A 16,351-nucleotide genomic window follows, 5' to 3' on the forward strand; every position below is an offset into this window, starting at 1 on the left:
TGGATGTGGATATATGTACTGTGGGATGTGGAGGATTGTGGAAACTATGTATGCTACCAGCTGTCACTAATAAAATTATAAATTATATATTTTGCTTAATGCTAAAAACTTTATTACATTTATGCTGTAACCATATATTAGCCACAAAGTAAAAGTATGTCAAAATTAATTCCCAGAAAAATTTTTTTAAAAACATGCATTCAACATAGCATTTCGCAATGTCAAACTGTCTAGTATCTACACACAATACAGTTTAACGTTGTGGCAGCATTTTGGAAGTCTACCGTGTACAGTCAGGTTTGCTGTAAACATTTGTACATATTTCTTATAGAAATTTCTGTGTTAATCGGTACAATAGATTTCCTAAATAATGAAAAACTATATTAAAAACATGTGAAAACGGTTATCATCTTTGATTATATTCAACCACATTGTGATTGTTCGAAATATTTGGTACTTCACACTAAACGCAGTGATTTCCAAGAAAATCTGTTGACTTTTTTTACTACGTAGACAAAGTGCTTACACCCGCAATCTGGTCCGCAGCACAACAAAAGAAGAACGAGTATCAGTAAAAAAAGTGTAAGGCAACGAACGCTGCCACAACGAAAGCAATCAACCCAAATAAGAAAAAAGCAATAACGCGTTACCTATCGGAGAAGTCAACCCACGGTGAACTCATTAAATATTCAAGTCATGGACGAAGCGAATATGCAGGATAAAGAACGGTTCGCGAGTCGAGAGAATCATTGTGAGATCGAGAGAAGGCGACGCAACAAAATGACGGCCTACATTACTGAGCTCTCGGATATGGTTCCAACTTGCAGTGCACTAGCCCGTAAACCTGACAAATTGACCATACTACGCATGGCTGTGGCACATATGAAGGCTCTGCGTGGCACTGGAAATACCAGCAGTGATGGCACATACAAACCCTCTTTTCTAACCGACCAAGAATTAAAGCATTTAATATTAGAAGCAGCCGATGGATTTTTGTTTGTAGTTTCATGCGACTCAGGTCGGGTTATTTATGTTTCAGATTCAGTGACTCCTGTATTAAATTACACACAGAGTGACTGGTACGGCACCAGTTTGTACGAACACATCCATCCTGATGATCGTGAAAAAATACGCGAACAATTGTCGACCCAAGAGTCCCAAAATACTGGTCGAATACTCGATCTTAAAACGGGTACAGTGAAGAAGGAGGGTCACCAATCGTCAATGCGTCTTAATATGGGTGCACGTCGTGGTTTCATCTGTCGCATGCGTGTGGGCAATGTAAATCCGGAAACAATGGTGGCTGGACATTTAAATCGGTTGAAACAAAGAAATTCACTGGGCCCGTCTCGCGATGGAACTAACTATGCAGTAGTTCACTGTACTGGATACATAAAAAATTGGCCACCAACCGATATGTTTCCTGGTGTACATATGGAGCGCCCTGTAGATGACGATATGCACGCTTCGCACTGCTGTCTGGTAGCTATTGGCCGGCTGCAAGTGACCTCAACTGCCTCTAATGACATGACCAACTCGAATAATCAATCTGAATTTATAACACGACATGCAATGGATGGAAAATTTACTTTTGTCGATCAGCGCGTCATGAATGTGCTTGGTTATACACCAACTGATTTACTTGGAAAGATCTGTTATGACTTTTGTCACGCAGAGGATCAGATGAACGTAAAAGACAGTTTTGATCAAGTACTAAAGCAGAAAGGAAATTTCTCATTGATGTATCGCACCCGTGCTAAAAGTGGTGAATACGTTTGGATAAGGACACATGCTAACGCGTTTTTGAATCCTTACACTGAGGAGGTGGAATATATCGTATGTACCAATAGTTCAGCAAAAACGCTACATTCGAGCGTTGCGCACGACACCAACACTCCAGACCAACCAAACGCCGAACACATTTACGTAGCGCCCGGCGTCGATTACACATTGCAAGCTCGTCGGGATGTTACATCCTCTACAGCTGCTGCTGACGGCATGTACACCGCACATGGTATGATCGGTACACATATACCACCACAAAGTGCTCTGGCAGCACAACAGGCTAACAACGTAGCGCGACCCGGCTCAGCACAGAATCCTGTAGCTTATAATTACGATGCAACACATTCGCCGTTGGGCGGTTATCCACCTACTGCGGGTGGTCCATCACCAAACACTGCACATATGGCGAAAATTCCAAAAGCCAACAGCTCACCAACACCCGCTGCGACGACCTGGACCACCCTACGTCAGCAACAGCAGCAGCAACAGGCGGTGTCTGAAGGCTATCAATACAATCAAACAAGTCCGGCACGTTCACCTAGTGGTCCTACTTATACACAACTAAGTGCAGGCAATGCACGTCAAGCAACTTACCATCCCGGTAGTGGCGCACAAGCAGCTCCCCCACCACCTACCAATGCACCAGGCATGTGGGGCGACTGGCAAAACCCTGCTCAAGCACATCACCCGCATGCGCCACATGCAGCTCCTCATGCCAATCACGGACCTCATGCCGTCCATGGAGCGCATGTCCAAGCTGGTCAACCACAGGGTCAAGAGTTCTCTGATATGTTGCAAATGTTAGACCAAAGCGGCACAACTACATTCGAAGATTTAAATATAAATATGTTCAACACACAATTTGAATAGGTAGTAGTGGTGGTATTGGGATCTCAAAATGCAACAAAAGTTCAACACTTTGCAAAAAAAACGATGCGTATAGGCTTCTGAGGCAATAAGTCATGTGAAAAAGATAAGTTAAAAGTAAATAATGTAAGCAAATATTTTAGTACTGAATTAATTTTGAAACAAAATCAGCTAATACTACTTTACATTTCACAGGAAAACATGTTTAAAGCAACATAAAAACACCAAGTCAACAATTAGGTTGCATTCAATAACTTCTAAACAAAAAAAATTAAATAACATAGCAACTCAATAGTATTGTAGATATAACACGTTTAAGAACAAAAACCCTGAGCTCGTCACGTTTCATTCTACCTTTTTTTTTTTTTTTTGTTAAACTTTGTTGTAAGGTCGAGGTGAACAAACGTCAGTAGCTGATTTAAACAACGACTCGAATGCTGGTGTAGCGCCATTTAACAATTTTCTCATTTTAAATATATTTTCCCAGAAAGAAGCAAATGCCTTGGTTCGAATCTATCTGTATGGAATGAGAATCTAAATATTCTTCACAACGCTTATGGCAAAATAATGAAATGGATTAAGTTCCCTAAATAGGAAAAGTAAAAAATAAAGATATTAATTTAAAATTTTAGACTGTTTGAAACTTCTGAGACAAACTGTCAATAGATACAGCGGTTAAAATAGTCAGTGCGTGAGCAGCCATATCACTTCGATATTCGGGTCCGGCTAAAGTATATATATTATATTAACTTAAAGTTTCGGAAATTGTATTTTTTTTTGTTTTGTTATCACAACAAAGTCGGAGTAGCTATGTTGAAATGATCGCCAAAGAAGGCGCAGACAATCTATATAGTATGTGATTGCATCATTGTATTGTATTTAGAAGTTGGCTTGTTTTTCTGAAGCCTAATATTAAAAAAAATCTGCTCGCATACTAGGCTTTCTAGATTTCTTACCGCACTAGACTACCAAGGCCTTGGGTTTATTCCTTTTTATTCTGTTAACTCCGTATTACGTGCATTAGGAAAAATCCTTAGGGCAATGGGCACGGAATGCCAAGAAAAAATGTTTGGTTTAGGTTATTTTATACTTAATTTAAAAAATATAGAACTAGCAAAAAATATTCCTTGCGCAAAATTGTATACAAAATAAATTTTACCGTTCTGCTTTGCTAACGAAAAGTAATGGTTTAGTTGCAATATATCACAATAATGTATATATGGAAGTGATCTAGGACCTTAATCAGCTATATATAATTTTACCGTAAAACAATTAGAAAGCTTTGAGATGGCAACAATTGATTATATTCTAATAATTGTATGAAATTGGTCATCACTGCTACACTTTTAAAACTAATTATTGCTGCGTATGTACTCATACATATACATATATATACTATTATCTATGAAAATGCATCTTTGCATTTATTAATTTTTCTATTTCCATTGGTGAAAAAGCGTCAAGTACATGATATTGTGTTATATTTGCCACAGAAACAGATCATTTCAAAAAACCCGATTAAGCGTAAGCAAAAACATTTAGCTAAATTTTTCAAGATGAAAAAGTTTAAGATAGCTGAAAGAATAAACGAACAAAATTCATTTAGTCAGGTTTAAGCTTTTTGATAACTGCATTAGCATGCACTAAATTTATATGCTTGTATGTAAGTAGAATATTAATAAAGTTTCAAGGTTTCTCCTTGAAAATGTTGGGGAATTTGAATAACGGTAAATATAATTACACCTTTAAGATAATGTAGTAATCCGCTAACTACCTACAGGCACCATTTAAATAATTTTGCGTATTAATTAATTGTAAAATATAATCGCAATTTTCAAAGCGACTATGTATTTTATTTTATTACGAATAAAGTTTATCAATTTCATCAACAAAAAAGTACAAATTTCGTATACTACAAATCGGAATCAAAGTTACATCAGGAAGGTACAGGAAAGAAGCTGACTCGACTGGGTGTGTGTCGTTCGCACGACAGTCGGTTCTACGTAACCGGAACGACCCGGATTTATATTCGGCAAAGGACTGTCACTTCAGCAGCATTCCTCGTATATGCACGGAGAATGTTTATGCTGCTACAACAACAACAACAACAGGGTATAACCAAAGGGAAGAAAGTATTAGATGAGAAAATTTTAGTGGACACACCATATGTAAGTATGTCCTGCTGTCCTGTATATCCAAAACGCAATACATCTTACAAGGCAGGTGAAGCTCTTCGTCTGCTTCGTTGGTTGGACACCGTCACCGGAAGACAAGAGTCCATGAATGTGACGTTTCCACGACAGTCGGTTCTACGTTACCGAAACGACCCGGATTTATATCCGGTCAAGGACTGTCACTCCAGCAGCATTCCCCGTATGTAAGTATGGGGAATGTTTATGCTGTTACAACAACAACAACAACAACAGTCCATGAATGTAGTTAACAACCTCTGTCAAAAACTCGTCTCTCAGCAAGTAGCTCTTTATGTGAAACAGATGAAGCATGTTATACTTACTTAAAAATAGTGGTATAATTATAGCAGTTTGTTTCTGCAGTTGTAGCAGTAATAAAAATTGTACATTTTTTAAGTTCTTATGTATCTTGAACGTATTTTCTTCCCAATATTCGGATTTCTTTGTTATATACTTTATGTTTATGCATATTTAATGAAAATATATGAAACAAAACTTTCTTAAAAAACATGAAGTCATTTTCATTAGTAATTTTGGATTTTAATCCACTAGACCGCTAAGTGATGACCTGCAAAATCAACAAAAAAAAATTTAGTTCAATACGCGTTTATTTTTAGTTATAAAAATGCCCAATATCTAGTAACCAACCTAGTCCTCTGCTTTCTCCGGAGGTGGTCCACATGGCTGTAACATGCGTTCCATTAAATTAAATCGTATTCTGGCTTTAGACTCATTTTCTGCAATTGCGAAATAGTTCAACATATCGTAGTGCCCCATATAACTGGCAAGAGAGTCACGATGTTGATTGGTGAGCCATTCAAATTTTGTTGTGTCTGCATGCCCTGTGCCAATGTATTTACTTTGCAAATGTTCCAACTGGCTATGAATATTATATCTTTCACCCATTATCGTATTACTGTTTATTACTAAAAATGTTTTTCACAAATTTTTAACAAAAAGAAAATCACCGAAACATTAAAAAACGCAATAGAGATGTGCTAAAGTAAAACGATAAACTATAACAAGTACTGCCACAACAAAAGTTTCCTAGCCAAATGTATAAACAATCTTAGGGGTATTCACCAAGCCTTACCGCACTGCCATCGTAACCGTAGCACTGCATGAATGCTGGGACAACGTATTAATTTAAGTAATGGTTATACTCACACGTCGGCCGCCGTAGCATTCGTGCGCAGTCATTTGGTGCATGACTACCATTCGGAAAATCGGAGAACGTAGCTGACACGATGAAAGAACCATCTACGATAATACGGAACGGAACCGTGGTGAAAAGTCATTTACATGGGGCTCTCATTAGTTTGATCGTGTAAAACTAAACATGAATTCGCCTTGAAAGCAGATGGCGAAACAGAACTCGCCAGAAGATACGAACTGCCATTTCTAGAAATTACGATAAGTATTACAATGCATGTAAAAAGAGGTGCATGCGAATACGAAAACGACCAGAAAGCGATAATCAACAAATTATCTTTATTGATCAACGAGTGGAATATAATTTTGGGTGCAACTTGTTGAGCAGAAAGTATTTACGCCTCCCGGTGTTCTCCACCACGACATTGCAGACAGTGGACCTACGTTAACTGGAACAATAAAAACATGCGGTACGCTTCTGTCTATTGAGTTGATAAATTCAGTTGGAGGATCAGCTTTAATTTTTGACGTGATAACGTCTTATAATTCGATTTAACAGGCTGCACGCACGAAAAAATGTGTCGTTACCTTGCTCATTGCCGTTACCTTGCTCATTAGTGTTACCTTGCTCATGTGTCGTTATCTTGCTCATTGCCGTTACCTTGAATGAACTGCAAGCGAAAGCGCGGAACGAACGACAAAGCAAACGAGCGGCAACGTTCGACATCTTGCTCTCTCCTACTTAAGTGAGCGTATATGTGTATGTATATGCGCATATGTATGTACATATATAATATAAATTCACGTATTTGTATTTGCATATGCCTTCTTATTGATTATTATTAATTTGATTTACTTGAAGAATTTAAAATAAAACCAAGTTTGTTAATAATACCTGTTGTTTTAATGTTATTATTATGTAGCCGGCTGCACGCACCAAAAAATGCGTCGTTATCTTGCTCATGCGTTTTATGTTATGTTATGTTATTTTATGTTATGTTATGTTATGTTATGTTATGTTATGTTATGTTATGTTATGTTATGTTATGTTAAAGTATATTATGTTATGTTAATGTTAACTCATTCTCTATATCCATACAAAATATCTATCAAACAAATAAAATTAAAATTTTCTTTTGAAAAATGCAACCATTCAATCAGTATTTTCTTATGACGTTATCACGTTAAACTATCGTCAGTAAACCGACTTTTCAGACAACCTCTTTTTTTTAATATTAAACTTCGGTATCGTACTACAGCTGACATTACACGATAAAACGCAAGCGTCTCTACTTTACGATATGTTAGTGTTTAACTTCAATTTTATTTGCTCCCAAACCAGAATCGGGGTAAGAGTCGTCTTCCTAATACAAGTTGTGTTTTTAAAACGAAAGGCAATGAAATCAGTTTTTCTATATTTAAAATGAATGACCTTGTACATCAGCAACCATATTACTATGAAAGCTAAATTAGTAAATCGGTATCTACCACAAAATAGTTTTTGTGCAACAACATTTAAATGAATTTTGTTTCTGTAAAAGTGGCGGTATTTTATTTTGTCATTCGTTATATATTATAATTTTATGTGCAAATGCAATTTTTCCTGCATATATATATGTTTTCAAATGCATTCGAGTTTGTTTGATCGAGGTTAGTGCCATAATTATAGCTATTAAAATAAAACATTTTCGAACAATAATCACTCCAGTAAAACATTCATAGATTAATATGTAGTAATTATTTAAATTTCTTAATTTTAGCTCCAAAGTAACAATCTGTTTATTTACTATGCACAAGCCACATACACAGAACAGTTTTTAGTAATAGACTATGTACCGAGACGAGAATCTCAGGTGTTCTAGTGAAATCAGCTCTTTACATTTATTGGATTAGTATAAATCTGCATTTTTTTTGTAACTGGACGATCTACTATAAATAGTCTCGCTATTTTTTCCGATGATTTTTTTTTTTTACCCGTTGTTTTTCAAATGGATTATCAAATTGATACTATCTATGTGGATTTCTCAAAAGCTTTGACAGGACCTCTCATAAAATTCCTTGGATTAAACTTTTCAATCTGGGATTTCATTCAGTTCTTTGTGGTAGGGAATGTTTTGTAGTCCAACCTCTGGTATCCCCAGGGAAACATATTAGGACAACTGCTTTTTATCATATTTGTTTGATATAAGTTCTTGCTTCTTATCAGCTAAGCTTCTAAAAATACGTTCACATATAAGTCGATTATCTCCTTTTTCTGACATTAAAAGGCGAGATTACCCATACACAATTTCTCTCCCGAAATCTTAGATTATAAAACAATCCTAGATTAAAACCTTATTTTTTTACACACAACCCAGTGTTTTCTGTGTTATAGATAATTATTTTTATGAATGTAAAGAGAAACGTCTAAGTAAAAACTAAATAAAATGGATGCCGGCAGAGGAAACAGGTTTGTAGACATAATTCTAATAAAATTGTTGTTAGGTATTATTAACTATGCATTTATATAATAGAAAAAAGCGTGTGTCCAGAAACGCTTTGTCCTCTTATTACTTACAATAGCATAACATGGAATATCGAATTTCGCATGCGTATTGCCGCCATAATTTTTTTTAAATCTCAGTAGACGTCGTTTATGGATTTCCTCCAACTGGTTATTACTAGTCTTCATATCGGTAATAATAATTAAACAAACCAAAAACTCCAAAATATTCCACCAAAGCAATTTATATGAAGAAAAACCTTTCACAACAGTACTCACAGCTGATTGTCAATTTTGCAGTTAAGCTGCCATATATGAACGGATAGATTAATTTTGTGAATTTATTGGTAATTAGTGCATATGTGAACGTACTCTAAGGTATACTGATGGCTTAAAAATTTACTCGATGATTAGAACGCGTGTATAATTCAGACTGAACTTGATAATATCTGTGGTACTTAAGAAACCGATTGCCTTATAACATAACGAAATGTCACCAAATAATTTTTCTAAACTTCATAACCCAATCCGTACATAACATTGTACTATTTCGTTTACATTTTCAGATATGGTAAATGAGATTAAATACCTAGGGGTATACTTATATAGTTTGACTCTAAACTTAATTTTGTAACGCACATTAATTAAGCTTTTTGTAAATATTTTGCAATGCTTCCTTTCGTACAACGAAACAGATCATTTTTTTCAGATCCATATACTCTAACGTTATTGTATTCGATTAATGTCCGCTCGATATTGGAGTATGCCGACTCCGAACGGCAGATATTTTTATGAGAAGCTTTTTCAGGGCAGAAAAATGTTTTTCTTAATTTTGGTGTTTTAACGAGATTCGAACCTACGTTCTCTCTGTGAATTCCGAATGGTAATCACGCACCAACCATTCGGCTACGGCGGCCCAGAGCCATTGCTTGACTATAATTCTCCAAGCGAATTAAGTATTATAGGTGGCGCCTAAAAACTTGTCGAAATCGCGAAAAATCAATTAACTGTTTTTTAATGGCGCCACCTTAGATACTCAATTTGACTCTAACTTGTCTTTTGTAGACATATTTGAAATAAATAAAAATGAAATTCGCCTTAACGGGATGTATTGAATATCAAACTTTTTTTGAAACATTGGGTATCGAAAATCCAGCACATCGCTACCAAACTTTAAGAACTTATCGGCGGTTTCGGCTTAATGGCAAATTTTAATAGAATGAGAAGTAATATAACTTTTGATTAGTTGCAGCTCTATGAATACATAATGTGTGGGAGAACTTGCCTGTAAGTGTAAAAATCATATTGATTTTTTCTTGTTCTCTAAAATTTTCCTTTTCATGCTCCTCTAGTACATTGGAGCCTCAAGAGGTTCTTTGTGCCTGCAGATATTCGTCAGAAAATTTAAAGTCTGAAGACTCAACATGCCATTCTTCTAAAAATGGAGGCCAAAAAGAAACCACCTCGACTCGGGATAGTACCTTTGTAACACCTGAGTGGCGTCCAGAGTTTAACTGCGGCCGTAAATACCAGCCGTCGTATAATATAACTCCCACTGATATTACACCTGTGATTATATCAACTGATCATTTCTGTGACAATGGTGATAGCGAGGGATGTAACCCGCAATCGAGGGTGGTTGTACCTATGATGTGGGGAATGATTCCATTTTGGCACAAAGGCGACTATCGTCGTCATGGACTCTCTACTAACAACTGCCGGTTAGAGCATATGCTGGAGTCAAAGTTATATCGAGGTCCATTTCGAAGAGGTCAGCGATGCGTAGTGCTGTGTGAAGGTTTTTATGAGTGGCAGACAACAAAATCAGCTAAACCTTCAGAACGTGCCGCGCATCTTTTGTATATGCCCCAATCAGATGGCGTAAAGATGTATGATAAAACTACATGGACTCCTGCAAACATTCAACTTCTGAAAATGGCAGGACTTTTTGACATGTGGGATGATGAGAATGGAGACAAAATGTTTAGTTACAGTATCATAACGTTTGAGTCTTCGGCTATAATGTCATGGCTACATCATCGGATGCCTGCAATACTAGAAACAGAGCAGCAAGTGAATGTATTAATTTTACATATGTATATAAACAGAATGCCTACTTAACAAATTTTTTATTTAAGGACTGGCTTGACTTTAAGCGCGTCTCCGACGATGAAGCCTTAGCGACGCTACGTCCCGTCAGTAAATTGCAATGGTATCGTGTTTCAAATCTCGTTAACAATTCACGTAACAAATCTGAACAGTGTAATCAGCCTATAGATTTGCAGCAAAAATCGACAGCGTCGAAAGAAAAAAATATTAAAAATAAAACATTAATGACTTGGTTGAATGTACGAAAGCGTCGCGAAGAGCAAGCAAAACAATTAAGTGATGATGACGAGAGTACAACCGGGTTTGGGGGTGGGAGCGGAGGAGGAAGTACGGCAAGTGAAAGTGAGGTTGAAAATCTTCCAAAACGACCCCGTTTTCGCGATTACAAAAGAGCTGTAAGAGAGGCGGCTTTACTACATGGTGCCGCATCGACAGATAGTGCAAGCGAAAAGCCGCAAACTTGTGATGAAAGCTAATTTCCTGAATGTAAATTCACGCCTCAGTCAAGTTTTTCATTATCATATTTCATTGTAACTAAATATAAGTTTCCTGGATTAAAAAAAAAAACATATTAGGGAGATTCTTTACATCTAACACGGTTTGCATTAGCATGGAATACAAAAAATCTATACTGATGTATGCCAAAGTGCGAGAATATTAACACTGTACGCCGAATTCGGTTGTACTCTATAGGGCTGTCATAACAGGTCATTTGTGGCAACGCATTTGACTGGCGTGACGTCATTCCCTTGGCAGCCGGTTCTACGTTATCGGAATGACTTGGGTTTTTCACGACCAAGGACTGCCGCCCCAGTAAACTAGCCCTGTTTAGTGTAAGGTACCTCACCCCCAATCTATCGTAACAGGAGCAATCCTACACAGTAAGTTTGCTCCATATACTTCTATTCAGGGCTCGTAACGAACCCAACACAGGATCAGCCACAAACGACTCCACCTCGGTTAGATGCAATAAGTGAAAAGGGTGGTGCCATCTTAAGACCTGCTCAGGCCTTAAGACAGATAGGGAGTGGTCCACACGGTATGTAGCCAGATGTTGCTCCCGCCACCAGGCGGCCCCAACCTCAACGGCTTCATCGCCTAATTTGGCGGCACTTCAAACTGTCCCCAAAAAACAAACGTCAACGGTTAGGAGCCCAGTGCAACACAACTCCCTCTCTGACCCACATTCCTCCTCTAATCCCAGTACGGGGACAAACCAGCAGTTCTTGGTCCCCCGTACAGTCTGCTCCGTATGTTAGACCAGGGTTCCTCGGAACCTAACATCAGTCTAGTGCAATTCTTGTAATGGCTGGTGCCACTTTCGGAGGTGCTCTGGCCTGCGCATCAAACTATCGTAGGGGACAGCATTTGGCAGAGCAGATAGACGACTTGACATTTAGCATAGTAAACAACGACTCGCCCATGAGGGTAATGGGTAATTGCAGCAGGTCCCTTGGCAACAATTGCTAGCGCTGTGCGCGTAGGCGAACGCGCATTCCGCAAGGCTCTCACAACTGCTGTAGGACATACGCCGCGATTTCCCAGCTGAAGCAGTCGTTCTAGCAACGAGCGTGCCCACCTACGCCAGGACGATCCCGGGGATCCTCACATAAAGGATCTCAATTTGGAGATCCGGCAACTGGTCATCCAACATAAAACAAAATGGAAAGAGCATTTGACGACCTGCAACTTCACCTCTTGTGTGAGTAAGCTCTCGTCCACCGCAAGGTCCCTGTCGAACCTGACGAGGCACAACGACAAGGTGGCCATCACATTTAACGGTTGCACTTCGTTGGACCCGAAGAGATGCGCGAGCTATTCATACTACATCCTCCAGCCGACAGATCCAAGCGTCGTGCCAAAAGACGGCTGCACAAACGTACGAACAACAGTGCGCCACTTGCTTTCTCAAGTGATAAGGTTCAGGGTGCCATCAAAAAAATGAAATCATCTAAAACCATTGGCTCTGACAGACTGAACATGCTAATGCTGAAAAAGCTGGGTCCACTGGGAGTGGAGTACCTCACGAAGTTTTTCAATATGTCCATGGCTACTTTCATAATTCCAGGTAAGTGGATATTAGGGAGAGTGGTCCCACTACTGAAACCTGGGAAACACGCAACCAAGGGGATTCTTATCAGCCGATAACTCTCTTTTCCCCAATGACGAAGACCATTGAAGCCCTTCTACACCCACACTAGACGAAACACCTGACCCCAGCCGCTCACCAGCATGGCTTCCGAAGAGTGCACAGTACTTTGGTGCGTGAATGATACCACGTTTCCTTTTTTATTTAAAAAGTTTTATTTATATTCAAAACATATGTGCACAATTTAATAACTAATTAAGAACTTTTATCTTTAATTCCTACGCTGAAAAAAATAACGGAAGTGCAAAACGCCACGTTACTAGATGACATTTTACAGTCGACACTCCCGCCAGGGCTGAAGAGGTGGTCCGCGAACTATCTAAGTGGTCGACACTCGCCGGTAATATTTCGAGACCAAATCTCTAAACAGAGGAAGATAAAGCAAGACACCACTCTGCGTCCTTTTCAACTTCTACATACAGAAACTCCCCCAGCCACTAGATGGAGTTTCCTTGGTCTCCTACGCCGAGGACTGCACGATAATGGCGTCGGGCAATGAGATTGATGGCCTGCGCACGAAAATAAACGACTACCTCACCTGTCCTTCTCGTTTTTTCACTGCGAGGAATCAACAAATTTCCCCACTAAGTCTACGGCGACCCTCTTTACCACCTGCTCAAACGAAGTCAAACTGTAACTCAAAGTCAAAGTGGACGACACACCAATACCGACTGTTAATAACCCTAAAATTTTGGGAGTTACCTTCGACAGTTTGCTCTCCTTCTCTGTGCACACAACCGCAATTGCTAGTAAAGTCCAAACCGCAACAAGGTCCTCAAGAAGGTTGTTGGCCTAAGTTAAGGGAGTTGTGTTGCACCGATGAGCTCCTAATCGTTAAGGTTTGATTTGTGGTGGCAGTTTGCATTGCCCGCACATTTGAGGAAATAGCCGTTGAGGCAATGGCCGCCTGATGGCGAGAGCAACACGTGGCCACATACCGTGTTAACCACTCTCTATGTGTCTTAAGGCCTGAGCAGGTCTTAATATGGAATTCGGGTGGACCCGTTTGTGGAAGATGCATCGGTAGAATACCTCTGGTCCAGGGTTGGACTCGATACCAGCCCTGAAGAGAAGTATTTGGAGCAGACTTGCTGCGTAGGATTACTCCTGTGACGATGGGTAGAGGGTAAGATGCGGTTTCACTAGACAGGGCGGGCTAGTTTACCGGGGCGGCAGCCCTTGGTCGTAAAAAACCCGAGTCATTCCGGTAACGTACAATCGGCTGCCATGGGAATTTATGGTAGTCGTAAACAGTGGATGCGACGATAGCTTCGAGATCAAGAGGCATATTCATTTTTCAGGAAAACTTAGTTAAGCTTGGCCTTTTCTACACTCTTTCAAACTTTTATCGAAAAGATAAGAGTGTCTTTGGATTGACTAAGTTAATTTAAATTCCATTTATTAAGATTGATTATGTTATTAAGTGAGTAAGTAAGAGGTATTAAGTGAGATTTAAACTAATCAAACTAATGAAAATGAAGTGCTGTGTATTAAATTTTGAAAGCATACGCTAATATAAAGCGTCCATGCGAAAGACACCGTGGCTAGAAAGTATGGGTATGTGCGTATAATTTCTTGTGTTTGGCTTGCTTTCACCTACTCTTCTTCTTCACAAACAAGTGATTTCCCTTCCTTTTGTTTGTTTATAGATGGGCTCTTACGACACCGCGGATTCGGAAGGCGCAATCTATTTCTCTATCATTCTTGGTGTTTGGTTATTGTTGTTGTTGTAGCATCTTACTAAACCGTCTCAGTGCAATGCAGCTACCGGTCGTCTTCGTCTAGAAACGGTAGGCTCAGGAAACTGCTGTTTCGTCAGGTTGCGTCGAGAACGAAAGGCGTGCTAGGTGAGTAGGTTTGATGAGGCAGTTTGGGGTCGGATAACATGGGCATTTTTAGACAAAGTATAATGACTTATTTCATGAAACTTGATGGAGATATTAGGGTGTGGTTCAGGAACAACCCTGTAATTATTTGCCTTCAAAGCACCCTCGGGAACTTCAGTATAGTTTATATATATATACATATATATCTCTCTCTCTCTCTCAAAATGAAAGAGTTTCACATTTAGTCATCTATGTCATAGATGGCATCTAGTATGTCATGGGTTGGCTGAATACATGAAAGCGTCGCGAAGAGAAAGCAAAACAATTAAGTGATGTTGATGAGAGCACAACGTCTGCCACGGTTTTGGATTAACATGAAATACAAAAAATCTATACTGACGTATGCAAAGGTGTGAAAATATTCACATTGTACGCCGCCTTAAAAATCAAAAATAACAACTGCCATAATGTTGAACTAGTGATGCTAAACTTAAGTGCTTAAAAATGTACATGGAATATTTCCAGATATCGCAAATAATTTTTCGCTTGCATTTTGCGTCTACATGGGATACAAAAATTCACAATCAGTGCAATCCTTACACCATACAAGCGCTCTGCAAAACTAAGAGAATCACCCAACACTTTTTCTGATTTGCAACAAATAAATGAATCTAGTTGAAGAAATTACATATTTTCCTACCTACAGTTGCAAACTTCTTAGAAAAAGTTTTCTTGAAATGTAAATGTTATAAATTGCTCTGCATCTTGGGGGAATATTAAAAAAAATGCGCAAGAGTTTCAGTGCATAAGGATTTTAAAAAAATTAATTTCTTGATCTACTTGAAAAATAAAAGTATAACTTACATATGGGTGATTTGATTTAAAAATTTTTTTTCTATACATTTAAATTAGTATTTATAAAGGAAATTTGACTTATCGCGGCTCAATACCAATTCGCAATTTTGACAAGTCCGATGTTCTCTTTCCAATACTAAACGAACAAAAGGGCGCACAAACTTTCTTGCCGCGGCGTCTTTCGAATAAAAACGCAAACAAACTAGATTTTGAGCCATTATATTAATTTGTGCTTTCACAATTTAACACACGGCACTTCATTTTTATTAGTTTGTCTAGTTTAACTCTCAAAAATCACAAAATTACCAGCCCATTCACTGAATTTTCACAAACGTGAATTCTTCTCCTCTTGCTTGCTGTTGTGGTATCAGCTTGCTAAATCCTGTCAGTGCGTTGTAGTCACCTGTCACCTGTCATCTTCGTCTAACTCATCTAACGGTAGATCCAGATAACGTGCTATTTCCACAGGGTATGTGAATACGTGGTCAGTGTCGTTTACATATGCATTAATTACCAATAAATCCCCAAAATCAATTTACCCGTTCACATATGGCAGATTACCTGTGAAAATTGACAAGGAGAAGGAATAGATAATTTAATTGCGCATTTGGGTACTAGTAATAAACAGTTGGAGGAAGTCCGTAAACGACGTTTATTGAGGTATAAAAAAATAATGGCAGCAATACGCATGCCAAATTCGATATTACATTTTATAATCTTATTACTTATTATAAAATGTAACATCGGGCACACGTTTATGCACACACACTTTTTTTCTGTTATATGAATGTTAAAACTTGATAATACTTAACATTTTATTAGAATTATGTCTGCAAACATGTTTTCTTTATCGGCATCCATTTTATTTAGTTTTTACTTTGACGTTACTACAAAGAAAACACAGGTTTGTATTTTAAAAAGCATGGTTATTATC

At 38.3% G+C, this 16,351-nt stretch overlaps 3 protein-coding genes and 1 long non-coding RNA gene across 5 annotated transcripts; 2 read left to right on the forward strand and 2 right to left on the reverse strand.

Annotated features, from left to right (window-relative positions):
- Nucleotides 1–288: 288 nt before the first annotated feature.
- LOC129253212 (aryl hydrocarbon receptor nuclear translocator homolog) lies at nt 289–4,485 on the forward strand. Its single transcript, XM_054891494.1, has 2 exons — nt 289–2,769; nt 2,848–4,485. The coding sequence occupies exon 1, from the start codon at nt 697–699 to the stop codon at nt 2,653–2,655; it is 1,959 nt and encodes a 652-aa protein (XP_054747469.1). The 5' UTR covers nt 289–696; the 3' UTR covers nt 2,656–2,769; nt 2,848–4,485.
- On the reverse strand, nt 4,461–4,933 carry LOC129253214 (uncharacterized). 2 transcript variants are annotated; one of them, XR_008583702.1, is made up of 2 exons: nt 4,816–4,933; nt 4,461–4,739 (listed from the first exon to the last, which is right to left on the reverse strand). It is a non-coding gene; the product is annotated as an uncharacterized LOC129253214 (long non-coding RNA). The 2 variants fall into 2 exon arrangements; XR_008583703.1 differs by having other exon boundaries at nt 4,461–4,742.
- Nucleotides 4,934–5,282: 349 nt separating this feature from the next.
- On the reverse strand, nt 5,283–5,861 carry LOC129253213 (splicing factor 3B subunit 5). The gene is made up of 2 exons (XM_054891495.1): nt 5,493–5,861; nt 5,283–5,412 (listed from the first exon to the last, which is right to left on the reverse strand). The coding sequence occupies exon 1, from the start codon at nt 5,748–5,750 to the stop codon at nt 5,493–5,495; it is 258 nt and encodes an 85-aa protein (XP_054747470.1). The 5' UTR covers nt 5,751–5,861; the 3' UTR covers nt 5,283–5,412.
- Nucleotides 5,862–9,596: 3,735 nt separating this feature from the next.
- On the forward strand, nt 9,597–11,161 carry LOC129253215 (abasic site processing protein HMCES). Its single transcript, XM_054891496.1, has 3 exons — nt 9,597–9,765; nt 9,831–10,557; nt 10,617–11,161. The coding sequence occupies exons 1-3, from the start codon at nt 9,746–9,748 to the stop codon at nt 11,061–11,063; spliced, it is 1,194 nt and encodes a 397-aa protein (XP_054747471.1). The 5' UTR covers nt 9,597–9,745; the 3' UTR covers nt 11,064–11,161.
- Nucleotides 11,162–16,351: the final 5,190 nt, after the last annotated feature.

This window comes from Anastrepha obliqua, chromosome 1 (assembly GCF_027943255.1).
Source record: "Anastrepha obliqua isolate idAnaObli1 chromosome 1, idAnaObli1_1.0, whole genome shotgun sequence".
NCBI lineage: Eukaryota > Metazoa > Arthropoda > Insecta > Diptera > Tephritidae > Anastrepha > Anastrepha obliqua.

Bases quoted from the DNA above. Each gene is read 5' to 3' on its own strand.
- LOC129253212 (XM_054891494.1), top strand. From the start codon at position 697: ATGGACGAAGCGAATATGCAGGATAAAGAACGGTTCGCGAGTCGAGAG.
- LOC129253213 (XM_054891495.1), bottom strand. From the start codon at position 5,750: ATGGGTGAAAGATATAATATTCATAGCCAGTTGGAACATTTGCAAAGT.
- LOC129253215 (XM_054891496.1), top strand. From the start codon at position 9,746: ATGTGTGGGAGAACTTGCCT. The intron at 9,766-9,830 runs GTAAGTGTAAAA...ATGCTCCTCTAG, and splicing joins ATGTGTGGGAGAACTTGCCT to TACATTGGAGCCTCAAGAGG. The intron at 10,558-10,616 runs GTATTAATTTTA...TTTTTATTTAAG, and splicing joins AAACAGAGCAGCAAGTGAAT to GACTGGCTTGACTTTAAGCG.